At 46.6% G+C, this 27,454-nt stretch overlaps 1 protein-coding gene and 1 pseudogene across 3 annotated transcripts in view; both read left to right on the top strand.

Moving 5' to 3' along the window:
* LOC139051313 (inner centromere protein B-like) overlaps positions 1 to 27,454 on the top strand; it is a 73,966-nt gene that overhangs the window by 15,867 nt on the left and 30,645 nt on the right. For all 3 annotated transcript variants that reach the window (XM_070528320.1, XM_070528319.1, XM_070528318.1), the window contains 2 exons: positions 9,617 to 9,796; positions 23,127 to 23,251. In XM_070528320.1, the coding sequence (XP_070384421.1) occupies positions 9,617 to 9,796; positions 23,127 to 23,251 (305 nt within the window). The remainder of the gene's footprint in view (positions 1 to 9,616; positions 9,797 to 23,126; positions 23,252 to 27,454) is intronic.
* On the top strand, positions 11,172 to 13,171 carry LOC139051346 (uncharacterized; annotated as a pseudogene).

Genomic DNA, 27,454 nt, shown 5'->3' with positions numbered 1-27,454 from the left:
CCTAGCAGTAAGGCTAAGTGTGACGACATTGCTCCTACAAATATACAAGTGCTGCACATGTGTTTCCCCCCTCTGTGCTCTTGAGTAACAGCTGCGGTTATTGAAACAACGAAGTGAGCCAGGGTTTCATATTGCCTCCTGGGTGCCGAAATTGAAAAGGGTTTCTAGAAACAAGTATAATAGTAAATTGTTTTCAGTGTTCTGATGCTTGCCATTATTTTTCTGGGATTCAGAAAATTGAACCTCCTAAATAACTTGTAAAAAGAAAAAAAATTCTTCCTCTGATTGTTCAACACTGCACATTATCCTAAAGTGGCAGCATTTGAACTGCTCTTGGCATTGCTCACAGAATATGTGCATTGCGATGAGCGTGCCCTTGTAGACCACCTAAATAACACACTAAGTGAAGGAAACTTGATAGTGATATTATATAACGTACAGCGATAACATACAGCGTATGTTGCATATATACACTCAAAGCAATGAAAGTCTCAGAATGACTACTACAAATTCTAATTTAGCGTATCTTCATCAATATAGTGCATCGCAACATTGCTTGAATACTTATCGCATTACTGTCGATAGTCATCGGGAGATAAGTTAGGTTGGAATTTTTTTCAGAAAATCACCAGTACGTCCTGAATTTTTTTATGGCCGATTTATTGTGAACAGATGTCATTATTGCAATATCAGCAGCTTACTGTCAATTATATTATGTGCTTGAGTTTCAGATAAGCAAAGCCATAAAAACAGTCTATATGAAGCACAATATATTTCTTGGAACGGAAGTTGGGCACACTTTTTTTGTTGTTCGGGATGCGATGCTTTATTGCTGGCACGGATGGATGGATGCGAAACTTTAATAAGGTCCTGAGGTACGCGACTCAGCGCGCTGCGGGCCGCTCCCACGTTGGGACAGCCAGGCCTTGCCCGACCGCCGCATCGTGGGCCCTCTGGACAGCCCATAGTTGCACCCCAGCATCAGGGCTCGTGATAGCGGAGAGCCACTTTTCTTCATTGATTTCTTCTGTGCCTCGTAACGAGGGGCAACGCCAGAGCATATGATCTAGGCTAGCGATGTCATTGCAATGCCTGCAAGAACTAGTGGCATAGGTGTCGGGATAAATTTTGTGGAATAAAGCCGGGCTGGGATAAGAGCCTGTTTGCAGTAATCTGAGGGTCAATGCCTGCGCTCTATTTAACTTCTTGTGTGGAAGGGGAAACTCTCTCCTGCCGAGATAAAAGTGCTGCGCAATTTCGTTATATGTGGTCGGTTGATCTCTATTCTCCACCGCTGCGGGCCGGCGTTGGAGTTCTCCATGGTCGCGGAAAGTGAGACCTCGCGCCTTGGAGTGGGCCAGCTCGTTGAGGTTTCTGGGGCCTCCCGTGATGGATCCCATGTGAGCGGGGAACCACGTGAGAGTGTGGGTGGTGATGATTTTGCCGTCGAGGATGCGACAGGCTTCCTTACACACGGCGCCAACGCTGAAGGCGCGGATGGCTGCCCTGGAGTCGCTGAAGATGTTGGCATGTCCGTCATCCAGGAGGGCCAAGGCAATGGCCACTTGCTCCGCCGCACGCGACGACGTGCTTCGTATCGAAGCCGCGTTAACGGTTGAACCCCTGTGGTTGATTGACACCACCGTGAAATTGTCGCTGTTTCCATACTGGGCCGCGTCAACGAAGCAGCTGCCGCCAGGGAGTTCTGTTGCGCGGCGTAAGAGCGCCACCGCTCTGGCCTTTCTTCTTTCTACGTTGCGCTGGGGATGCATATTGCGCGGGGCGGGCGATATGATGATATTATCTTTCTGCTCTTTCGGTAGGCCTTGGTAGGCGTCTTCGACAGTGGCCGGGGGGACGCCCATCTCAGTTAGGAGTCGTATGCCCGCCCTGGTGCCGGAGAGCCTGAGAATCTGTGCTCTTTCTTGTGCTTCTGCAATCTCTTCCAGGGTATTATGAATACCCAACTGCAGGAGTCGGTCGGTGCGTGTGTAGTTTGGTAGTCCGAGCGCGCTCTTGATGCCCCTCCTTATCATGGCATTTAGTTTGTCTCGCTCGGCCCTCTTCCAGACGTGCATGGCCGCTACGTACGTAAAATGGCACAACAAGAAAGCGTGGACTAGCCTTAACAGATTCTCTTCGCTCAGGCCTCTCCTTCTGTTAGCTACCCGCCTGATTAGACCGATGACGCTATCCGTCTTCTTTGCTAATTTGTGAATGGTGATGCTATTTGTGCCTGTCCCTTCGAGTGTCATTCCCAAGATTCGAATGGACGCGACTTTGGGAATGGGATCTCCGCAACTGGTGTAGAGATTAATGTCAACCTCAGGGGACGGTTTCCAGTTCTGTGGCTTGCGGCCCTTTCTACTTGGGCTGTAGAGAAGGAGCTCCGATTTCTTTGGGGAGCACCGGAGTCCCGTGTTGGTTAAAAAGCGCTCTGTAGTGTCGACAGCTTCCTGGAGAGCGGCTTCGACTTGTCCGTCACTGCCACCCGCGCACCAGACAGTGATGTCATCCGCGTAGATCGTGTGACCGATGCCCTGGACCTTGCCTAGATACCTTGAGAGGTCAACCATTGCGATGTTGAAGAGGAGTGGTGAGATGACTGATCCCTGGGGGGTGCCTCTTCTACTCAGCTCCATTGTCTCCGATTCCAAATCTCCAGCCTTGAGGATGGCGCATCGGTTGCTCAAGAAAGACCTGACGAAGGCATGGAAGGACGAGCCCAGGTCGAGCTTGGAGATGGCGTCGAGGACGAACTCGTGACGGATGTTATCAAAGGCCTTCTCCAGGTCCAAACCAAGGATGGCTCTCGTGTCCCGAGTGCAGCGTTCCAGGATTTGGATCTTGATAAGCTTCATGGCGTCCTGAGTGGAGAGGCCTGGCCTGAAACCTATCATGTTGTGAGGGAAAAGGTCGTTGGTCTCGATATACTCGGCAATTCTGTTATGGATGGCGTGCTCGGCCACCTTCCCTACACATGATGTCAGTGAGATTGGGCGGAGGTTGTCCAGGCTCGGCGGTTTACCGGGCTTTGGGATTAGTATGACCTTCGCCAACTTCCATTCTTCAGGTACAATTCCCTGCTCCCAAATCCGATTTATCTCATCTGTAAGAAACTCGATCGATGCGTCCTCTAGGTTTCTGAGAGCCTTGTTGTTAATGTGATCCGGGCCGGGTGCTGACCTACCATTGAGGTCGTGTAGGGCGCGGCGGATTTCACTGATTTTGAAAGGTTCGTCCAGCGCGGAGTTCGGCTTCCCTTTGTATACCGGGTATGCCGCCTCATCGGCCACAGTTTTGAGCGGCAGGTACTTCTTAGCCAACATCTCCAGCATGTCCTTTTCCGAAGACGACTTCTTGGCTTCGTGGAGCGCTTTAGCGAGGACACTTCTCTGGTTTGACTTGGTGCCGGAGTCGTCGAGCAAGTGTTTGAGAAGATTCCACTTCCCTCCCGTGCGCATCTGCCCGTCAATTGAATTGCAAATTTCGTCCCATTGCTGCCTAGACAGGGCTTGGCAGTGCTCGTCGATCTGCTTGTTGATCTCGGCTATCTTTTTTCTGAGCTTGCGATTCAAGCGTTGGCTTTTCCACCTCTCGAGAAGTGATTGCTTAGCCTCGAGAAGGTGTGCTAGCCTGCTATCCATTTTGTCTGTCTGTAGATCCGTCTCTATGGTTTTGGTGGTGGAGCAGACATCTTGCAGAATTAGTGCGCACCACTGGACGAGACTCTCCGGCTTTTCTCCACGGGCGGCGCGGGCCTTGCGAACCTCACGGAATTTGTCCCAGTCAGGCACCGAGAACGCCTTCTTTCTTTTCTGCTCCACTTGTAAGCTGGTGACCGTGATGTAGTGATCACTACCGAGGTCTATGAGCAGATTCGACCACATGGCTGAGCCAGCGTTTTTAACAAAGGCGAGATCCGGGACAGAGTCCCTGGTCGAGGAGGTGCCCCGTCTGGTGGGAAAGGCTGGGTCCGTCAATAGAGAGAGTCCCGCATCTCCCGCCTCCTGCCACAGGCTTCTGCCCTTGACCGTGTCGTGCGTGTAGTTCCACGCGTGAAAGGGGGCGTTGAAATCGCCGGCCACAACCAGGGGAGAGTTTCCGGCGAGTTTCGTTGCTCTAGTGATGATGGTTTTGAAACGTTGTCTGTGATCGCTCGGGCTGCTATATACGTTAAGTATAAAAATGCCAGAGGTATTGGATTGGATTGGGATGACTTCTACTAGGGAGGTCTCCGTCTTGCTAGGCCGGACCCCTAGATCGTGTGCGACGAAAGTGAACTTGTTGCTGACTAATGTGCAGATTCCTCTGCCATCCCCACGTAGAGTAAGAGCTTTGTATCCCGGGAGTGAAACCTGATCAGTCATCGTTTCTTGCAATAATATAACATGTGGCTTTTCTTTGTGAGTGCGAACAAACTGCTGCAGGGTGCATCTTTTATGGCGGAGTCCCCTGCAGTTCCACTGCCAAATCCTAAATTGGGTGTGTGGCGCCATCCTTGCTGCATAGAGCGCCTTCCGGCGTTGCTACTAGGGTCTCGAGGGAGGTGGTTCTATTAATCGGTCCGGGAATGTGCAGTGATGGCGGCGTAGGTACCAACGCGCCATCCGTGAAGTAAACTGGACGTACGTGGGTTGACGTCATGATGTCCATTTGCTGCACCTTGGACTCTATCTCTGGCATTCTGTTTTCTAAGCATTGAATTTTGACGTTTTGTGCGTCTAACTTCTGATCCACGACCAAGAGTCGCTGATCCACTGCAGATAGTCGATCGGTAATCTTCTTGATCTCGTAGCAGATTGAATTCAACATTTCTCTGACTTCGGACTTGGCTTTAGCCGGTACATTTTCGGGCATGCTGGGAACGGCCTTTCTTTTGGCTGGGTTGCCCGAGTGGCTCGCATCCACGACCATGGGAACGTCTGTGGTTTGGGGAGAGGGGGTCCCCGAAGGGGATGAACTAGGGACTGGAACGGCGTGAGGTCCCCGAGGGGTTTGGGGAGAGGGGGTCGCCGAAGGGATTCCTGAGGGGGTTGAACAAGGGACTGGGACGTGGTGAGGTTGATTAGCCTTTCTGAGCTCTGCTATTTCGGCTCGCATTAACTCAATTATGCTGCGCATCTCGGCATTTTCTTTTCTAAGCTGAGCTATTTCCGACGAACCATGCTCTGGCGCCGCACCCCCAGTTACCTTTACGGCAGTTCTTCCTCCACTCCGCACCCTGTCTGCCCAAGTGGCGCCTTGTTTCCCAGCACCGGCTGGCTCCTCGAACCGGACCCTGTTCTGTGGGCCCCGGGAGTGGCTTCCCGATCTGGAGCGACCGTGGGACCTCGACCTGGAACGGCTCCTGGACCTGGACCGGGAACAGCTGGACCTCGAGCGGCTTCTCGAGCGGGAGCGCCTGCTCGATGTTCTAGCTGGTTCGCTGTCGGCGCTTGTCTGCGCTGGTGACGGGTCTCGCTTCCTGGATTCCGCATTTCTTTCCCTTCTCCTCCGCCGAACGATGTACGGGAGTTGGAACCTTTGCTTGCAAATCTTGTCCGCTGTGGCGTGCGGGCCCCCGCAGAGGCTGCAAGTAGGCGAGCAGGTGTGGTTGTCGTCGGGGTTGTTGGCCCCACATTTCCTGCATAGCTTGTCCTCCGGCGCTGGGCAGACGTCGGCTCTGTGGCCTAGTCTACCACAGGCATAGCAGCAGTCGTGCTGCCTGAGGTACAAGGAACACTTGACTAGCGCCGAGCCGTAGAATACGAAGTTGGGGACCTTGTAGCCGTCGAAAACGATGACTACCGTTTCGCTATTCTTGATTCGCCTGGCTCCCAGGGCTAACGGATTTCTCTCGTTGAGAATGCTTCTGTCTAGGTCGGCCTGGCTCTCCGACACATCAATTTGACGTATGACACCCTTACACGTGGCGTGCGGTGCGGCTTCGTAAGTGCTGAGTTCGTACTGCTTGATGCCCAGGGTGATGCAATTCATTTTTAGATAAGCATCTGCGTTATCGCGAGACGCGGTGCTGAGGACGATAATATTTTGTGTTGCGTTGGGGCAGACGATGTCATGGCTAGCTTGCTCGGACGTGAGTCCTGCCGCGGCGGCGACGGCCCGACCAAGCCGAGCGGAGCCCGTTTTCTGAACATCCAGACCACCCCTGGGGCGGGCGATAATCTTCCAGTGTTCCTTCGGGAGCTGAGGCATTCGCGACGACTTGATGATCTTGTGCTTTAGGCTAATGGGCTTTCTGCTGCCATTGAGACGCTCGCGGTGCCCCTGACTGCTTGCCGCTGCACGGGTGCTGTCGCGACGAGAGGCGCGCAGGGCATTTTTCTTGACAGCGACGGAGCGCCAGCCGTGCTCTTCACCAAATTCTTCCGGCGGAAGATCGTCTCCATCCGTTGCAACAACCATTCTCTCTGCCATGACGAGGCGGGGCTAACCCTGCCCGGCGAGCGCTGGTTAGGCCTTGCCGTCAGACTGAGGGGAGCGCGGCGTCACGGAAGAGAAGCAGCTCGAAAAACCAACGAAAAGGCCACCCACCGTAGAAAAGTTGGTATCTGTGGGTTCCTCTTTTCTTTATGCATCCGTCGGTGCAGAAATCATAGAGATTGAGATGAATTTCTTAACGAAAATATCGAAGAAAGCAGGAGCCGTTGTGGGCACTACCGTACTACTCGGCGTCTTCTTCTTCCTCTCATTGCTGGCACGGAGAGAAAAAGAAATCGCAGAGGCACTGGTGGCAAAGCGTTTTTGCCGAGCCACATGTTTGCAAAAGAAGTCACCAGAGACTCTGAAGAATTATCCTTACCATCGTCAATACTAAGCTGAAGCTGCAAACATGGCTGAGCTTTCCAGCTTAAAATGTTGTCTTTGAGATAAAGAAATGTCCAGAAACACCACAATTGTGGCATTGAGAAAGGTGGCCACCATCACTTTGCGCCACCATTTTTAATGCAATGGAGCCAGACTTATATTTAATTTCTGTCAACGGCACCTGTAAAGATCAGCCTTCTGGGAAACTGGTACCATTTAATAGCGCAGCGCTCACACCACAATGATGAAACAATTGCCACTTATGTGTGGCTGTCAGTAGATGAAAGAAGATCCCTGGACAAGTGTTACTTCTCACTGGCATATTTTGGAGAAAATGCCTGAATGAGTGAGTCTTGTCCTTGGCACAGAGGGTTAACCTTTGACTAGAGTATTTGTTTTCAAATTTGTTCTACCCGAATGATTGAACTTCATTATGTTCTCTTTGAAAGCTCGAAGTGAAAGCAACAGAAACTTTCTATATTAGGTGACTTAGCTTATCAGAATGAACAAAAGTGTTGCACTTCAAAGCAAAAGGTTTACTGTACTACCTACTCCTTTTCTTTTTTTTGTTACTTCAACAGGTTGAGCATAATGCATTTATAATGTCTGATTCCAGGACACCGTGCTAAAAAAAAAACAAAATTTCTGCCCCAAAACCTTGTTGTTTTTCTCCCAAAGTAGCTTCAACAAGTAAATGCTTGTCTTCTCTACCACTGATTTTTCAAGGACCAGAAAAGCAGGTGTTTATTTGTAAATTAATGGCTGAGTAGATGACAATATGCTAAACCTGCAAATCCACTTCTCGCGGCACCTTTTTAGACGCAACCAAAATGGTAGGAATCGGGCTAAATCTTAATTGAAGTATCAACATGCGAGTAAGTGACACCATTCTTGCCACCGTTTGTTCCCCACACCAGCCAGGGTATCAAAACACATTTCTCAGTTTTAACAAGCTGATCATCTTACCGTGTGGTTGAAGCAGTGCTTTGACCAGGACAAAGCGGAGACACACAAGTAGGCATGACATTCGCTGTCTCTCGCTTTGTCCTGTGCAGTGTGCTGCTTCACTCGCACGGTATGATGATTAGTCACCAACTCGCCCAGCTTTCCACTTTACTGTGCAATGCTAGTAGCAGGAACATTGCCATCTCTTTGTTAAGAAATGTTAGCTCTGTGGGAAAGCCTGCTTATGGACTTTTGCATATTGTCCATTTGTGAACTGAATGTATGAATGTGTGTTGTTTAGTGGCGCAACGGTCAGGTATAGCCAAAGAGCGCCACATTTATGAACTGAATACATACATTAATCTTGTAGGTGCAGGTTAGAACGATGTTGCAAAATTCAATGAAATCGAACACTTCGAATTAGCTGAAATGATCACTGAAACTATTGATGATTTTGTAGGCATGCTTTTGTCTCAGCACCATGAGCAGCTATGGAAAATGCTTGTTAAAGCCATTGGATGTTGTACCAGTCAAACCCTTATTAAAGAACAGCCAAGCTATCCAGCATTGTTTGAGGTGTTCAATAATTCAGCTCAAGTTGCTTCAGCTTGCCAATGCCTCTTATAGTATGCTCGTATCTTTGTTGTAGAAAAAAGCATTGCTGCAGAAACCAAACTTTTTTGCTCTTAAAGGGCCCCTCACCAGGTCTGGCCATTTTGAGCTGACAAGCACAGGGCATACATTGCGTGATAACGATCGTATCTTCAAGGTATTACATCGTTACACCGCACGGAAAGATCTGAAATTTCAAACCGAACATCGTTTTTACTTCGCCTTGCGGCCACCACGCTCCAAGCCGGACGATGATGTAGTCGTGCCCCTGCACCTACGTATGTAGTTGTGTCCGCAGTGTGACATTGCTCGTGGTGACACGTGACTTCAAGAATTATTCGAGACAATATCTGTTATTTGTGTGATCAGTTGCTTGAATTCACGAATTGAAGTTTATCGAAATAATGAAACGCACAAACGGCATGTCTGCATGTTGTTTGCTTTACTTCACACCAAAGTAAGATGTACTTCCGCTTCGTCCGCTTCTTCCCACGGTCGTGCGGTCACGTGCGTAAGTACTGAAACTAGGCCATTTTCTACCGTGTTCCAGCGCGTGATCATGCTCTGCGATCCGCTTGTTCTGCCTCAGTATTCGTGAAGCACTGAATTATGCCGCTAGTCATGTTTCCTTGTGCACAGCGTGCAAAATCGTGCGCTCTGCGAACCAGACAACAGCTCACGCGTGACGCCTTCAGCGAAAATGTATAGCGTCAGGAAAAAAAGTGAGGAGAAAAAAAAAGGTGAAGTAGGACCTGTAATTTATGTGTCACGCGATCCTTGAGGTCCAGCACGAGAAAACGCAAGGAAGGAATTTCACTCGCGAAGGCTAGACAGGGCAAGTGAAGAGGGAGTCTCACTATGCAGTTGAGCCCGCCTGCTGGAATCATGGGTTCACAGCACTGAAATATTTCTATCTCGGCTATTAATGAGCGGGATTGAATCCTGGCCACGGCGGCTGCATTTCGATGGGGGCGAAATGAAAAAACACCCATGTACTTAGATCTAGGTGCACATTAAAGGACCCTAGGTGGTCAAAATTTCCGGGGTCCTCCACTACAGCGTGCCTCATAATCAGAAAGTATATATATATGTATGTATAGTGCTAAAAGTCTAGCTTCCTTATGGCCAAACGCATTTTCAGTGCACGAGTTGAAAGAGAGTGTTCTAACTAAAATTCTATTGCTTACTGATGTCTGTAGCTGCTTTCCAATTCAGAAATTGAATACAGCTTTGCTCCTCTGAACACCAGCTCAGCAGTGTTCTAGGTTCCACCAAGGCACTCGGAAAGAACTGTCCGGGACATAAGCTCAGTGCTGTCCGCAAAATTTCGGCTACCCGGTCCTCCTTCTCCAGGTTCGCTCCTGTCACACGAAAGCAGGTCGCGCCTTCAAAGGTGGCACGACCATTTATCACAAGTAAAGCACGACAGGTAAGCATTCTTGATGTTCTCGTAAATGTCATGCCACCTCCTGTTTTCTACTGTCCTATTAAAACTAGGGTTGTTCAAGGTTGACAGATAGTTTAGTTTTTTAGAGATGGAATGGAAATCAAATGCTTTATGGTTATGAAACTTTTCTCTGTCACTGGAACAATGTGACAGTTACTAGCATTGCTACAGTGAATACATTTGTGTCCATGCAGTTTATTTATCGCAAACTTCCGTACTTCGCCGAACAGTTGAAGCAATGCATGCAACTGTGTCTGACTCTTGTGTGCCACACTGTGCCTGAAGTTCTTGAGGAATTCCAGCTAGACCTGCATTCTATTCTGTTTGAAAGGACACTAAAGGTGAATACTCAGTCGACACAGACTGTTTAAATATCATTCCGGAAACCTCGCAATGTTTGTTTCGTGCCAAAAAGACTTAGTTTACGAGAAAATTACTACTGAAGGGTCGGAATACCTTTACCGGAGTTAAAATCCCCTGCCACCCAACCCAGGGTGCGCACAGGTCCTTGAAAACCTTGAAAACCCTTGAATTTGAATATTTGGTTTTCAAGGCCCTTGAAAATCCTGGACTTTTTGCTGCTCCTTGAAAATCCTTGAATTCCTAGCGTAGTACATGCAAATGACTATTAATAAAAAAAACGCAGTTAAAATATTTTATTTTCAGTACCGTGTTTCAATATGTGCGTTTCAGGCGTAAAAAATCAGTGTGTGCTAATATAGCCAATATTGCGCGACGGTTAGGCACACTGGAGCCACTCGGCTCTGAAGCCAACTTGAGCCGATTCAATCCAATCTGATCTTGGCGCTTTGTTATGGTGTTGACGGCATTGCATTCTGCCGTTTCCTCTGCACCCGACTTGTTGTGGCTGAAACATCTTAATACAAAGCAAATGCCTGGGAAAAGCAAATTTCAAGGCGCGTGGCTTCACAACGAGGCTTACAAAGACTGGATTGCACTAGATACGACGAGTGAGCACCGTGCAAGATGCAGGCCTTGCGGAAAGACCTTCGATATCACCAACATGGGCGAGTCGGCGTTAAAGAGCCATATGAAGAGTGCTAAGCATGCTGGCGTCATGGAGATTGCAGCCAACAGTTCAGTGCGAAGGTACTTAGTTCTAAGTACGGGGAAACAGTCAGCCGTCCCACCTCCTTCGCAATCGAGAAATCTAGACGATGCTTGCAAGGCACACGAGCTGGTGACGAACGCAGAGATTCTGTGGACTTTGAAAGTTGTCACATCGCATTTCTCCTATCGGTCGTCGTCGAAAGCAGGCCAGCTATTCCAGCGTATGTTCCCGGACAGGGGCGTGGCCAAAGCATTTTCTTGCGGAGAGAAAAAATGTGCGTATGTGATGTGCCATGGTCTGAGGCCCTTCTTTTTATCTGCTCTGCAACGGGATATAAAAGATTGCGATTACTACGTGGTACTCTTTGACGAGTCCACGAACGACTATCTCCAGCAGAAACAATTGGATGTTCACATCCGGTTTTGGAATTCGTCTCACAAGGTGGCAACGAGGTACTCTACCTCGGTGTTTATGGGGCACTCGACATCCGAAGACATCCAAGGAACGCTGCTGACTGCGCTCGAGCCTTTCCCTCGTGAGAAAATTCTTCAGATTTCAATGGATGGTCCCAATGTTAACCTGAAGTTACTCAAGAATTTCCAAGAGCACCTGCATCAAGCATACCAAGTTCAATGTCTGGACATTGGGACTTGTGGCCTCCACACCATGCACAACGCCTACAGGGCGGGTGTTACAGCAAGTAAGTGGGGACTTGACTGTCTGCTCTCCAGTCTGAGCGCGCTTTTCCATGGTTCTCCTGCAAGAAGGGAGGGCTTCTCAGCAGTTACCGGTCAGGAAACTTTTCCCCTGAACTTTGTTGCCCAACGGTGGTTGGAGAATGTGCCTGTGATAGAGAGAGCCTTGCTCTTGTGGTGTGACATTAAGAAGTTTATTGCAGCTGCAGGGAAGAAGGAAGTAAGCCCCCCAAAGTGTGGATCATTTCACAACTTGTGTGAGTTTGCCAGTGATGACCTACTGCTAGCAAAGCTTCAATTTGCACTGGGTGTGGCCATGACCCTCAAGCCATTCCTCACTGAGTACCAAACGGATCAGCCCATGGTGTTCTTTCTTGCAAGGGACTTGGAAACTGTGGTCAGGAAGCTACTGACGAAGTTTCTGAAGTGCTCGGTCTTGTCTTCAACAAAAGGAGCCACTGGTCTGCTGATGGTGGACATTGAAAGCACGGAGAACCACACTCCACTTGAAAAGGTGGATGTAGGCCATGCCGCTGAACAGACTGTCAGGAAAGCTAAAGCAAGCCAAAAGGACGTGTTCCAGTTCCGCATGGAATGCAAACGCTTCTTGGTCAGTGTGACAAAGAAGATGCTTGAGAGAAGTCCACTGAGATTCCCAATCGTGAGGAGTTTGTCCTCTCTGGACCCACGACAAATGTGTACTAAACCAGATGAGTGCCTGGCCGGCTTCAGAAGAGTGTTGGATGCCCTCATTACAGCGGGCAGAATGTCTGAGCACCAAAGAGACACTGTACTAGGGGAGTACACCGAGTTCCTGCAGTAAGAGATGCATAACCTGCGAATGTTTGAGAAGAACGTAAACAGGTTGGACGAGTTCTTGACTGAGCTGATGCAGTTTAATTCATCATGTGGGGAACTGTGGAAGGTTGTCAAACTTTTGCTCGTGCTCAGCCACGGACAGGCCACTGTGGAGCGAGGGTTTAGCGTGAACCGCCAGGTTGCTGTAGAAAACCTGAAGGACCTGTCGTACATTTCGCAACGTATTGTGTGCGATGCTGTGGACAAGGCAGGGGGCGTCCTTAATGTCCCTATTACAAAAGAGCTGAGGACTGCTGTATCAGCTGCCCGGCAGCAGTATGCTGCATATCTGGAAGCAGAAAAAAAGAAGCAATGTGATGATGTAAGGGAATCAAAGAGGCGCTGCATTGACAAAGAGATTGACGCAATGAAAAAAAAGAAAAAGAAACTCGGGGCAACAATAGCTGACCTCCAGGCTTCAGCGGATACCTATGCCGAAAAGGCAGAAGCAGCAAATGATCTGAAGTATGTGGTCAGATCAAATAGTCTGAGGAAGGCTGCACGAAGCAAGACTGAGGAACTGTGTAGCCTCAACCAGAAGATTCAGGAAAAGTGGCAGGAGCTCCCCTGAAGTTGCCATTAGCACTTTTGCAGAATGGATTGCTGTTCGACATTGGTGCAGTGCACTGCAGTGTGTTTTTCAAGACGGAACATATATTATGTTGGTTTAGTGCAATACAATCTGTTCCTTGAAATGTTTTTCTTCGACTTTGTTCAGTAATATTATGTTGGTTTAGTGCAATACAAGCTGTTCCTTGAAATTTTCTTTTTTCGACCTTCTTCAGTAATATGTTGGTTTAGTGCAGTACAAGCTGTTCCTTGAAACGAATTTTTTTCGAATTTGATCAGTAACATTATCTTGGTTTAGTGCAATATAAGCTGTTCCTTTAAGTGCTTTTTTTTTTTTTCGACTTTGTTCAGTAAAATTTGTACCTGATACAGTCGCCGACCGTTTATTCGGACCTCACGGCGACTGCGAAAATGTCCGAATAAACAGGTGTCCGAAAAAGCAGATTAAGAAAAAAAAAATTAAATCCTTTATTTTCACGCACTTATTCGGGCTCGGCAGTAGGCTTGGAAGAAATCGTGAATGCGCCGTTGCATGCTGTTCCGTTTACGCGCAATCAGATAAGCCTGAATCTCGGAAAGGGTCGTACGGTCACTATTGGCGGCTGAAAGCACAGTCACTGCTTGTACACGCTCCGCATGCGACGGCAGCATACCACATGGTGCGTCATCTTCCGACTCGGAGTCATCGTACGGCGGTGCAGCAGAAACCTGACAATGATCTTGCCGTCGTAGAGTTCTGCGCATGTCAATACAGCAGTGTCAGCACCTATGAAACTCAAATGAGTCGGTGTCCAGAATCGCAATGCAACCACTGCGCAGGTCTCGGCAGAACATTTTCCGCGTCAGTAGGGAGCACATCGGAAGGCGACAAGTCTTAGGCCTCCCGGCACCCGCTTGCCGGCATTCCCCAGCGCAGTCTGCGCGGGCACTGTCGGCGCCATTAGACCCTTGACGCGATGTTCACGTATGGCGCGTTGGTTCACCGAAACCTCGACACAGCACACAAACACCACCGTGCCGACACCAGTCGCACAAACAAAAACGCGGCCTGCTCGCAGCGTCGTGCGCGAAGAAACAAATCAGCTGCTGGATTGTCTTGAAATGGCTTACTAAGCTGAAACAGGAACTGCTGCAGAGCCACTCTATCTAACCAGGCAGAAACGATGACGATGAGCGGGAATTTCCAGTAGCGCCACTTCATGGGGCAGCTAGGAAGCTCCGTTCAAAACAAAAATGGCGTTCAGCAAGTCGAACCATGCACCGGGCAGAGTCGGTGCATGGTGCTCTCGACAGAGTTGGCTCAAGGAGTGTCCGAAAAATCAGACGAGAGGTTGCAAGGTGTCCGAGCTTTCAGCAGTTGTTATACATATGGTCTATGGGGAGAATGGCGGTGCCGCGAGGCTGACCGAATAATCGGGCATGTCCGAATTTTTGGAGTCCGGAAAATCGGTCGGCGACTGTATTGAAAACTGCTGCATGTAGCATTGTGTCGAGTCCTTGAAAATACTCCCACTGAGCCTTCAAATTCCTTGAATATCCTTGAATTTTCCCCTTTGGGTCTGTACGAACCCTGCAACCGGGGGAGTGGTGACGTTGCATACACCATCACCACCCTCTGCTGCCATTGCTGAGTAAAACAGCACCCGACTGACGGCAGTGCGGTACCAAGCCAAGGCTGAGCGGTGGATTCGCCGCTGCAGCTGCTTTTTGGTCAAGTGGCGTAGACCATTCGGGCATCCTGGGACATCACATGGAAGTTTACTTCTCTGCTACTTGCAGTTTGTGCGAGTTTCACGAGCCAACAAGAAGTGCAGCACTGTGCAATAACGAAACATCTGAAACGTGAACATGTGTGCGCCGCAGAGTCGAGCGAAAACGAAACCGTTCAACCGCCCGGGTCGTTTTCAAGGCTAATTTCAATCATTTCCTTTTTCTAGAAATGAAATGGAACTGGACAAGTAGCACTTTATTTCGTCTTATAATACAATACAATGATGTTTTTTGCAACAAGTAGTTCAGTGGTACCTTTTACCTGAGGAGTGCTGTCATCATCGGGCAAGTACTTGAATGTCCCGGGGGAGTCTATAATCATGTACTGCATTTACCTCAATTTCTCGATCATTGAGGCTCTGTTCGCGATAATATCAGCGGCTTATAGATTCTCGAGCACTAATCTATCACTTTAGCTTGACTTAATATTTACCTTTAGTGACCCTCTAAATATTTGACTTTAGTCATTTTTCTACAAGCCCTGACACATGGGCTGCCATTATGATAGCCTAAACGGCTGTGTTTGTGTCGAAGGGGCACCACTAAAAATGTAATGCAATAAAATCTCTATGATACAAATTTCTTGGGATCTCAAAAAGTGTTCATATCATTTGAAATCTATATGACCGTTAAAAAGCCACAATCGCAGCACCAAAATAGAGGTAATTTCGGACATTCTTCTCAATTTGTGATAGGTAACTTTGGATTGAAGCCTTTGTTGCCTTCCTGGACCTTTATTCCCTGAATGTCGCTGGGCAGGCACTTCCAAAAAGCATAAAATGTTACACTTGTTTCTTCGCCTACATTGCCAGCACTCACTGCATGCAACAGTGAGCACGTTTCAAGTGTGAAAGCTTCTTCTGCCAGAATCATGAAAGGTCAAGATTACATATGCTGACTTCGCAACTGTATGCTGCTGCCATGCTTTTCTTACCCTAAGATGTCTTGTGGTGGCTCTGAAATTCACATTATCCATTGGAACACTGTAGAGCAAGTCTCATTGAAAGAACGCCGGATACATTTTCAAAACTTGTATCGCCTTGAAATTCACATTTGACATTACTTGCGTGGGATAATTTTTATTTATTTATTAAATACATACTGCAGGCCTTGAAAGGCCCAAGCAGGAGGTGTAATGTACATACACAATAAAGCAGTACATGTAGAATCGAAGTACAGCACAAACTATTGCCACACAATGTTTGAAAATAAATAAAATAAAATGCCACAAGGAATACAACAAAATCGTTTTGTGCAACACAGCTTCAGTAGTGTAAAAGTAGAAGTCGTATTGAATTAGCAGCAGGTTCCACAGCAGGCTAATTAAACATGAACTCAGCCAATTTAATTAGATATATGTTCATTTGAGTAAGTGCTGGTCATTTGTTCAGTGGGGAGACTGTTCCACTCTGCTATTGTGCAAGGGAAGAAAGAATACTTAAAAACATTATTTCTGGCACAGTAATGTGTTAGCGACGCAGAGTGATGAGGCCTTGTTCAGTTGCCTTTATTAAGTAAAAAGAAGAAATTTAAGTCTGAATTCTCCTTTTTAATTGCAACGTTCAAATATTATGTTCAATTATTAGTTTTCTTGGGGAGTCATTTGAGCAATATTTTGAAAAGATAAACCTTACCGCTTGGCGCTGAATCATTTCTAGAGCACCAATATTAGTTTTAGTTCTAGGATCCCATTTAATAGCTCCAAATTCCAGTTTAGGACGGACGAGGGGTGTATGAGCAATTAGACAAGTTTCAGCGGGAGCATGTTTTAATTTGTGTCTGAGAAGGCAAAGTTTCTGGAAAGCAGAGTTGTATAAGTAATAAATGTGGGAGTTCTAGTGGAGATCATTGGTTAATGTAAAAGCTAGATATTTGTATTCACTAACCTCTAAGTGGCTGTGATTCAAGGCTGTAAGCAGATGATAGCTTCATTTTTCTCGTAACTTTCATGAAGACTGTTTTGCTTATGCAGGGGTGGGACTTGTGCACCAATTGCGCCATTTTGATACAAACACAAATTCTTGCACCACGCTGTGCCAGAACGTCTTCGGCATTTGTGCTTCGGCAGTGGCCACCAACAGCGAGCAGATTCATTCTCCAAAAAAAGAATACAGCTGTTCATATCCAGCACGCTTCGCAACGGCGCCTGCCGCACATTTGCTTGTAATTTTCGTGCTTATAACACTGGACTTTTTGGCACTTCCGACAAGTGGCCAGCGCACGCGCCACCACTCCCGGCTGTTGTCGCTGCTGCTGTCACTGCTGTCGTCTCTTCTGATAAAACAGCCTAGGCAGCTGTATTTGGAGTGTACTAGAACACAGTTGAGTGGCCAGGGCGGCGCAGTGCTCCCTGAGGTGCAAAACAACAAAAAATAAGCTGAGGGCGCTGCGAGCGAACTAGCATACCTGCCAACCCTCCCGATTCACCCAGGGGACTCCCAATTTTTACTGAACTTTCCGATTGTACGATCACTGTCTTATATCCCCTGAAAAGTGGTCTCTGTTCGCGCAATAATGGTTTTTGCGAAACCGGCACCGCGGAATCTACAGCCACATCGTAATTGTCAGCATCACACACAACGGCCGCATTAGCACCATCGGTATCATGACTAAGCAGCCAACTACGGCGCCTAGTAAGTCGACCAAAGCCAGAGCCAATGTACTATCAGCGTCAAATGAACAGCGGAGCGCGTGGCCCAAGCGTAAGTGAAGGTATAGGGCGCGCCGTCCAGTCATCACCAATAACAGACGCGCACATCTGATTTGGCTGCACGGCGCTCGTTTGAGAGTCAAACAAACGGCCAATTGTGCTCAGCACACCAATGCCGGCCAGCGTCGCAGCTTCCAGCGATACCGTGCTGCGTAAGTTTGCCGATTGAAAGAATGATGTGGCGCACAAGCACCAAACCACATGAGTGAATCTATAACGATGACGGTGCTAACTGCTCCCTGTGCATCGCTGTTCTTCTCAGCGAGCTGTGTCACAATAGTCACCGTAAACTGCAAACTTTAGCTTCTGTTATCTTTTATTTTTATTTTCTACCTTTCAGATGTATGAACCAGATCACAGGTGAAAATATTTCTCTATTGTGGGATCGCGTTGTGCGGCCTAATCGCCAAATGCGTTCCTGTCATTTGTGATGACTGGACGGCGCACACCATACCTTCACTTATGCTTGGCACGCTCTCCGCTGTTCACGTTTCATTTGACGCTGATAGTAGCTCTTGCATTTCCTGCATGCCTTCCTCCATGGTGCACCTTGTTGCTGCTGCTTGTGTGTATGATTAGTGTTGGCTAGGCCGCGTTTGTGCGGTGCACTGTGTAATGTTACAATCCTCATGTGCTTAATGCCATGGCGCTATCAAAGCCCAAGAAAAGGTATTTGCAGAAGTTTTTGCGATCTTATACTTCCGAATTTTCGTGCTTTTTGACACCAACTAAAGGAGAACATTTTGCATTTTGTACAACGTGTGGATGCGATGTCGGCATGTCTCACGGGCGGAAAGCTGACTTGAAACTGCACATGTCCACGGCGAAGCACGAAAGCTATGTTCGCACTGCTGAGCAGCAAGACCCCGTAGTGAACTTTATCCGGAACAACTGCGGCGACAGTGTCATACGTGTGGAGTGCCTGTTTACGGGATTCCTCGTCGAACACGACCTTAGTGTCGGCAACCACGTTGGGGGGCCTCTTCAACAGAAAATGTTTCCGAAATGCGACGAGGCGAAATGTTATGGATGTGGACGCAATTTTGAAGCACAACTTTGAAGAATGCGGAGGTGGCCAACCTTAAATTTATTTCACAGGCATCACTCTTGAGTCTTCGTTTCTTTATTCAGTTTCCCTCAGCTGCTGCCTCGAGATTCCAATGAATTTGTTGAAGTCGCTTTAGATGCTCTCGAAGCTGAGTTTGCCACACTACAGGCATACAGTCTTCAAGAGGACATTCTGAATGAAGAAAGGTGGGACATGCAGTGGTCTATGGTTGGAAAAATGAAAAACACTGATGGAAAACATGTTCCACCGAGTTGCTAAGGTGATGCTCAATTTACTCGCGATACCGCATAGCAAGGCGGAGTGTGAGAGAATTTTTAGCATGGCGTGAAAAACTAGGACTGAATTTTTTTCGTCAATGTGCAACACAACCTTCTAACACCTGCTGCTAGTGAAGGGCCGTCAGTCTGGACCATGTTTTGAGCAAAGCTACTCGGACAAATTTTTGAAGTGAGCAAAGTCTGCTGCTGCAAGGTCCCTGCAAAAAGACTCGTTGAACACTCCCTGAATGTTTGGACACCTCCCCCCCCCCTCGTTGGCATGAATAGTCTCCCAATTTTTTATCTCGCCAGATTGGCAGGTATGACCTAGATATCAGGGAGGCCGCACTGTAGCAGGTTCAGCAGGCGCATGTCTTTGTCTCCAGGACTGGTATAACAGAAAGCTATTCCAATCTGTTTTTATGCCCATGTAGCAAGGCCTGAGCCATTTTGACCTTTCATGAAGGGCTAATGGCAGATTTGGAATAAAAATAGATTGTAATAGTTTTATGTTATACCAGAAAGTTATCATTAGATGCTTTGGAATCACCTTGGTCTATTATGTAGAAATGGCTTTAAAAAGAGTCAGTTTTGCCCAACAGACGAAGCATCGATTGCGATAGTAAATTAATTGACAGCTATACGAAGTAAGGATAGTTTTATCGGCCTTAGTGACTTGTAGACGTTCACTAAATGATCAAGCATGGTGTCATGCGCGCACTCGCTGTCAAAACACTGGAGTGAGGAAGTGTGGCGGCAGCAGCTGTCGAATTTACTTTCGTGCTGCATCTCGCTTCAACCAGAACTAAGCGGCGAAACAGCAGCGTACACAAAGCTCTCAGCACTTGGCGCATGCACCATGTCCCCATCGCAGATAGCTTTCAAGATCAGGCTCGTGCCATGCGCAGCAGCCACCAGAGTAGGATGCCTCTCCTCCCTCCTGGTGCCTTGTGCACGATGGAAGACGACGTGCATTCTCCCTGCTTTCGTCCCTTGCGCGCGTGAGATAGAGCTGCCATCATTGGCTCAACCTCGTGCACTTTCACTAGCGCATACAGCGCACAGCAACATTATCAACCTTGGACTTCACATGGAACATCACGGTGACACCCATGGCAGAAATGCGCCTGGAGAGTCCATATAATTGCTATTGCAATAATAAAACACAGTAGTTCATAACTCTGGCTTCTCCGTACGGTCTGTTGGTGAAGCGCATTTCCATGCGTTTCACCCACACTTTCAAGACATTAAAGAAAAATGCATATACAAAAAATGCCTTGGGCTACTTTTCGAAATTTTCAAACTCATTATTGCAGAATGCATGTTTTCTTGTGGTTCCTACCACTAATTAAAAATCTGCGAGCACTACTACTGAAATTTGCATGGACTAGGCGGTTTCAGTATCGTTGCTTAAAATAGTTGCAGTACAGCACTCATGTTAGTTTGTTTTGTTTTGTCATGGTTTCAAAGTGCACTGCCATATTGCATTATTCCTCTAAAATTCAGATTGGATTGCTCCAAAATGCAACTTCATTTGCCTTAATATTGCTCCAAAATGACTTCCATACCCTGCTGTTCCATAAGTTCCATACCCTGCTGATGTTAAGCTCCTTATTCCAACGAGTGCACCAAGACTGATTGTTTTGAAGGTTGGAATTTAATGCGATTTCATCTTGGAAGGCAGATAATTTCAGTAAAGAGGAAACGGTTGTCGGCAAACAATGTAATTTTTACAGGCAGAATAATGGTGTCAACAATGCCATTAATAAATATGTTGAATAATAACGATCCTAAAACTCTACCCTCAGGCACGCCAGAAGTTACGGGAAGTTCACTAGTAGAGTAAGTATCAATAACAACAAATTGCCTGCAGTTCGTAAGTTAAGCAGCATGTGCAATTTATAATAAACATGGGTAAATTGAATAATTCAATTTTTTTTTATAAGCTTCGAGTGTGTAACAAGGTTAAATGGTTTCTTGAAATGCAAAAATATGGCATCAATTTGTCAAGATTTGTCCAGTATGCTAGCGAAATCATTAAAAACAGTAGTTGATTGTGTTACAGTGCAAAAACCCTTTTGGAGAGCATGCTGCAGGGTTTACAGAATGCCTTTGTCTCCCAGAACTTCATTTATTTAGTTATTGTATGCTCTAAATGTTTACAACAAGAGGAGGTAAGTGATATGGAACGATAGTTTGCAATTAGTGTGGAATCGCCCCTTTTTTAGTGCTGGCATAACACGGACAGTAAGCCAGTCTCTAGGAAGCACGGCTGAAGACAAAGGTGCATGAAAAATCAAAACTAAAGAGTGGGATAATATTTCAGCGTATCTATGAAAAAAAGCATTGGGTATATTGTCTGGCCCACGAGTCAATTTTGTTTTTATATTTAAAAGCGAAAAAAACGCGAGGCAATGAAACTATATCATATTCATAATTGTGTGCGTTGCGATGAGAAAAAGGGTGATCTGACGAGCTCAAAAAAAGAATACTGTTAAAGTACCTGTTAAACCATTCCGCAATATCTTCTTTCTCAATTGTAAGATTTCCGTCATGCGCAATCTAGTCGACTGATTTGCATTTTACTGTTAAGAAAGCCCCAGAACTTGCTGGGAGCAGTCTGAATGAAGTTCGGCAATGTATTCTGAAACTACCGCAGTTTTGCATTTCTGACTGCTTGGTTTAATTTCATTTGTAAGGTAGCAACTGTGACACGAGGAATACCTTTTCATCTTAAGTGCTTGACTTTCCTGTTGATTTGCAAATCTTGTGCGTCGTTGAGGGAACAACTTTAGACATTTTCTTAGCTTTTTTTGCCCCATTTAGATCTTGCTGGTCAGCAAGACTGTCTATCTCTGAAAGCATGCACACTCTTCACCTACATGACGAAACTGTTGGAGGAGCAATGTTTCACCACGTACTGTGGAGAGGAGTTTTTCCAGTTCCAAGAAGTCTGAAGGGAAGGAATGAAGTGCCTCGGCTGCAGCGAAAGCAGCACAAAGTGCCCTCTCAGCAACCTTCTTGCCAATTTGCGTGTAATCATTGCACGATGACCAAGCACACCCACTCCAGCCATATTGGGATGTGTATGCACAAGCAAAAGTTCGTCAACCTTGAACAACCCTTGTCTCTGTGAAGGGAAACCATTATTCTCAGTGATACTCACTTTAGATATGGTGTCGTAGCTTGAGAAGATGGAATAAGATCATGAGGGTTTCATCGCTAAACACCATAGTGGAACGCCATTGATACAATCCTCGCTGTTGCATTTTCCCAGCTCCTATGTCGTGTTTTCATGGTCCCAACATAAATCTAATTGATTCCAATGTATCATGTTCCCATTTGATACAGCGCCATTCTGTAATGTTCCCGCATCTTAAATTGCATTTGAGAGTGGGTGCCACGTAAATGTAACGGTGCAGGGAGAAATTCACTCTCACATGTTGCAACAAACTATTAATTCATTGCAACAAGCTACCAATTCTTTGCAACAAGTGACCAAATTTTGCAATAAACTAACAAAGTTGTACAAGCCAGCTGCTGCACAAACATTAGGAGAAAGCATGTACAGAGCAGTTGGCAAAGCATCTGAAGAAGTGTGCATTGATTAATACCTGCCAGGAACCAAGCACAGTGGACCAATTCTGCTAAGTACAGGGCTACATTTACTTTGTAGCCTGCAAGGGTCTTATTTGCATTTCACGATTGCCGGTTCTCTTTTGTGAGCTTCAGTGCAGTAGAACCATATTGTGCAGTGAAGCGTATAGAAAACATTACGGTAGGGGCCACTGTCACGAAAAACCATACGTGTCTCTTAATTATACACGCACACATGTGTCGTTGCTGGTCACAGTAAGAGCACTGAGGCATCTAATAACTGCACTGGCAGCCACACTGACCGTTTCTGCCGTTGTGCTGTAGCGATTTGCGCACTTCCTTACGGTTGTGTTTTCCCGGCTGGTACTTTTTTTTTTCCTCACAGCCTCTTTAAAGACGTACCACGGGGCTTCTACTCTATTCATGTTCGCACCATACACCATAGCTCTAAACTAACTGCAGCTCTTTCCCATGTTTTCTGTATGAAGTGAACTTGAGCCCTTCGAAATCAAATTGAGCATTTCAATTCTTAGTCTCATTCCTTCTAAACACGGATGCTTCCATTTCTTCTGTAAATCCTCCTTGCCTCCTCTTGACTGTCTCACACTTACTGCCAAACTTTGGGCCTGTTGTGTCCCAGTACCTTGAGCTTTCATGAACTGGGACTCCCATCTTTAGCTGGGCTTGGGTTTATAAATGCTTCTCTACGAACAGGGCACCCTGAAGGGGTCCACTTTAGAGGAGTCCACCCGCAAGAGGCATGACAGCAGCGGCAGCAGTGACATGGAGCAGCAACGCAAGCAAGAACTATTGCGGATAAAAATTGATGCAGCAAAGAAGTGAGCTGGCATTACCTTTTACCCATGACCTTGTGTGCATTACCTATTTTGGACATCAGCAGTCGTTGCCTCCAGTGCAGTTTCAGGTTACATGTGAAAGCTCATATACAACCACAGGGTAGAAACACTATCAAAACTGCAGGCAACGAGGCAGTTCAAACATAGGCACATTGTCTATGTAGTTTCTAGACTGAACGAATCTACTGGAACGATTCATGCAATTTTGCACAACTGTTAATGCAACATCCAATTCAAACGGTATTCTTGGTGAAGATGTTTGGCTGGCACGAAAACATGTTTGTTATATCCAATACAGTAGTATCTCGACGACACGAACCACTCGAGATGGTGTAAAAATTCGAATCACCCAAAAACATTTAAGCAATTTGTAAATTAATTGAGGATGCGGCGGTACAGTGGTCAACTTGCTCAAAATAGCTAATTCTGTTTTATCGCCTCCAATTCAGACTTTCCTTTATGTTGTGGCGAAATATTTGGAAGAAATACACAGCTAAATTAGAGAAATTTGGGCTTTGGGAGGTGCTATTGCACCGCTGATCACGTGAGTGCAGCTTTCCATTGGTGCAGTGCCACCATCTTGGCACCACCATAAACACAGATAGCCATAGCGCTGTATTTCTCCGTGCAGAAAAGCAAGAAAAGGAAGCACCAAGAGGGAAAAGCAGCATTGCGATTCGTTACTGCATTTATATAGCACACAGGGAGTGATCCTATTGGCTGACTTGAATTTGAATCACTGGCACGCGTGTTTCGCGCACATTTTGGCGGCAGCGAGCTGTGCACATTGCACGTTCTGAGGCCAACATTTCAAGATCTCCCTGGTTATTTCCGAGTTTCTTTCATTGCTGTGTGTTTGCTGAAGCCTGTGTGGCTGATGTAATATGCCCTGGCAGCAGGAATGCTACCGGTGCACCAGCTCGATTGTTCGTATCATCTGCTGCAACGCTAAGAGCGATTCGCCACATTCAAAATTTAGCACATTGTAAGTTAGTGGGCTTGTGTCAGGACTTTTTAAAAATTTCTGTCATCCCGAATTTTGTATCAGGCGTGATCGTATCACCGGGACTCTACTGTATACACTTTAAACATGCATGCTGATGTGGTGGGAAATAAATTTGCAAGTAGGTCTAACAAAACAGGCACAAATGTGGTGCCCTCTCAGCAATTAGTCAACTTCCATTAATTCGATCCTGATGGGTTTGACAGCATTGATCAATCTATCCGGCAGGTCAAATTAAGAAAGTATGACAGTTTTGCCATAAGGACAAAGCAGTGATTGCGATAGCAACATGTTAAAATAATACATGAAGAGTACGGCTCATAGCTATAGTGGCAGTATGAATTGAAGTAAACATAAGCTAAGTAAAAGCGAGCTGTTGTGCTAGGGGTCCTCTGTTTCAATCCTGCCATCAGACAGTTTCATGTATGTTAATTAAAGCCAACGTCTTTCTTAGCGACTTTACCACCACTTTTCCATATTCGTTCTGTTCATACCTCTTTCCTGGTCCGATCCTGGATGTAGCGCACAGCCACACCAATAAAATTCCATCATTTTCAGGTTGAATACTTAAGTCTACAAGTATTTTAGATAAAAGGCCTGCATTGTCAGTGTTCTAGTTTATGACGTTTTTGTAGGCTGCCATTCTCAATATTCTGAAGAATAATTTTGCCAAGAATGTAAGACCTGCTATGAGCAACTTTAATGATAGAATGGCGTGGCAATATAACCCACATAGACCGCATGCCATATAGCATACATATACCAAAATATATTTGGTAGTTGACTGCGACTACAATGGCAAAAATTGGTTTGGAGTGTCCTTATAGTTGCTATTGCAATAACAAGATGCAGAAGATATGCCAGAACACACCGCTCATTTAATTCACATTAGTATTTCCCCTATTCTAATTCGCCCCTGGATGAAATGCACACTCACTTTCTATGTATCGCAAGTAGAAAATAATGCATCAATGACATTAAATTTCCTGAACATGGAAATCTAATGTGTGCCTGACGTTTAGGCTGCCCAGCCGCCTGGTTTCCTGAAGCCAGCTTCACCACAGCCAGCTGAAGTCAGCTTCGCCGCGATACATTCGTGTTATACGTTAAAGCATACAAACTCCGCGAAGGTGGTTTTAGTTTTGTGTCCAATCACACTGCGCAGGCTATTTTCGGTCCAGTTTGTATTTTGTATCAGGCGTGATCGTATCACCGGGATTCTACTGTATATCAACATCAAAAAAAGTGGGAGCCACATTTCAACCTGAACTTTGCTACTACTGTCGTCAGTATATCCTGTTGATATGGCCTTGTGCTTATTTGCCAAAGAGGTGTACTAGCACGGATATATTCATGGCAAGCTCCTGATGACACCCTCTGCCTTTGCCATTAGGCCTAACCATTGCCAAGTCCACATGGTGATGGCTTTCATCAAGGCCGGTATGTTTGCAGAGTCACACATGGGTATAATTTCCAATTAAGCGGAGCTCCGAGCGGCATCTTCACGTATGGCTGTTGTTTTGCGTTGTTTCTGTGGGTAGGCAGCACTGCCATGGAGAAGTTGGAATAAATGTGTAAGTCCAAAAATTTCAGACTAAGATAATTCTATAGCACATTTGTGTTGCTTGCCATTTTCTCGTGTTTAGCTCTGGCTGCTTTTCTCAACATAACTCATCTGGCAGTGATAGAATGGCTGCACCAAATTGCGCGAAAGGCAGTTATTTGTGCCATCCTGCTTTAAAATGGCATTTTGGCACAAAATTGTCATGTCTGCTCCAAAGGAATGTCTGGAATGTCTGGAAAGGAATGTGATGTCTGCTCCAAAGCCTTCTTCCATTGATGCTGCTTCAGTAGTACAGTGAAACCTCATTGAACCGTAGTTGGCCGGAGCTCGGAAAAAGTATGTGCTAAATGGTAGTACTGTTTAACCGAAATATCATGAGATCGACCACTTACCTGTCAAAAACGGAACTCTGAGAGGGAGCGATGAAAGGGAAAAAAAGCATGCAGTATTTATTCACTTCACGCGACAAGTGTTATTTTCGTTTGACGCCGTGGCGGCCTAGCAGCTACAGTGGCCTCAAACTTACTGAAGCTGCGAGGCAGCTTTTCAGCCAGCCCCCTCTTCTCGGCAAGTACTCGCGTGGCAGATTCCTTGTTGTCATTACGTAATCTCCGTGCACGCACGAGGTAGTGCTGCAGAAGTCGCGGGGCGTCTTTTTCATTGCGGGGTGCTGTTCTCGTCGCTATGATTGCATTCATGAGGCTGACATAACGTGCAGCTTCTGCCACTGTCGGGCCTGAATCACCCGTGCTGTCGCTTTCCGTGTCGTCCTCATCACTGTTGCTAGCCGACACTTGAGCAACCATAGAGGCAACAATGTCGAAAAGTCGAACCTCGCAGCCGACATCTCTTCGCGGTAGCAGCAGCGCTTCTGTGCAACTTCTTTGCATTCCAAATGCCACACACCGTAGTCAATAGCTGATCTCTGTTGCATGCCAGCGCCGACTTCTTCGTTTCACGTTCGATAGCACGCATGATGTGTAATTTTTCTTCTATGCTGAGCACCTGGCATCTTTATCTGAGCTTCGGCAATTGCGCGAGTCCTTGCTTGCGCGACGCCACAACGCTCTCTGGCATGCTGCCGAAATGATGTTGATGTTGTTGTTGTTGTGGCTTCACGCGCAAACGCACAGGGCGCTTGAAGGCCATTGTTCCAATCTCCGAGGCTAGTTGTTCTGCCGGGCCGCCCAATGGAGACAACTCACCGCCGTGTTTGCGCGAAGAAAAGTAGAAACACTACGTGCTAACCGATACGTACGCAATAAGCTGGTACAGTTTATGTGGATACAAAACACATGTTCAGCGGCCACTGAGTCGGGGATTTGACTTTACTGCTTTTAAAGTGAAACTACTGTTTAAGCAGGTACGGTTTAATGAGGTTTTCCTGTAAAGCTGAAACCAAAGCCTAAAGCATGGCACTGCCACCATCATTGTCTTACTGGAACTCAACACAACAACCATAGCCATGGGTAGAGCCGATGCCATCAGTTCTCCATTCACTGTTTTCATGCTTTTGTTATATTTCTCTTCACCGGATGTTCCAATATACTGCCGCTGTAGGGTAGTTGGGCTTGCGCCATTTGTGCTGCATTTCTTTGTTCCTTATGCCAGCGTGACA

This window comes from Dermacentor albipictus, unplaced genomic scaffold, assembly GCF_038994185.2.
Source record: "Dermacentor albipictus isolate Rhodes 1998 colony unplaced genomic scaffold, USDA_Dalb.pri_finalv2 scaffold_11, whole genome shotgun sequence".
NCBI lineage: Eukaryota > Metazoa > Arthropoda > Arachnida > Ixodida > Ixodidae > Dermacentor > Dermacentor albipictus.
This window is presented reverse-complemented; position numbering and strand designations above follow the sequence as displayed.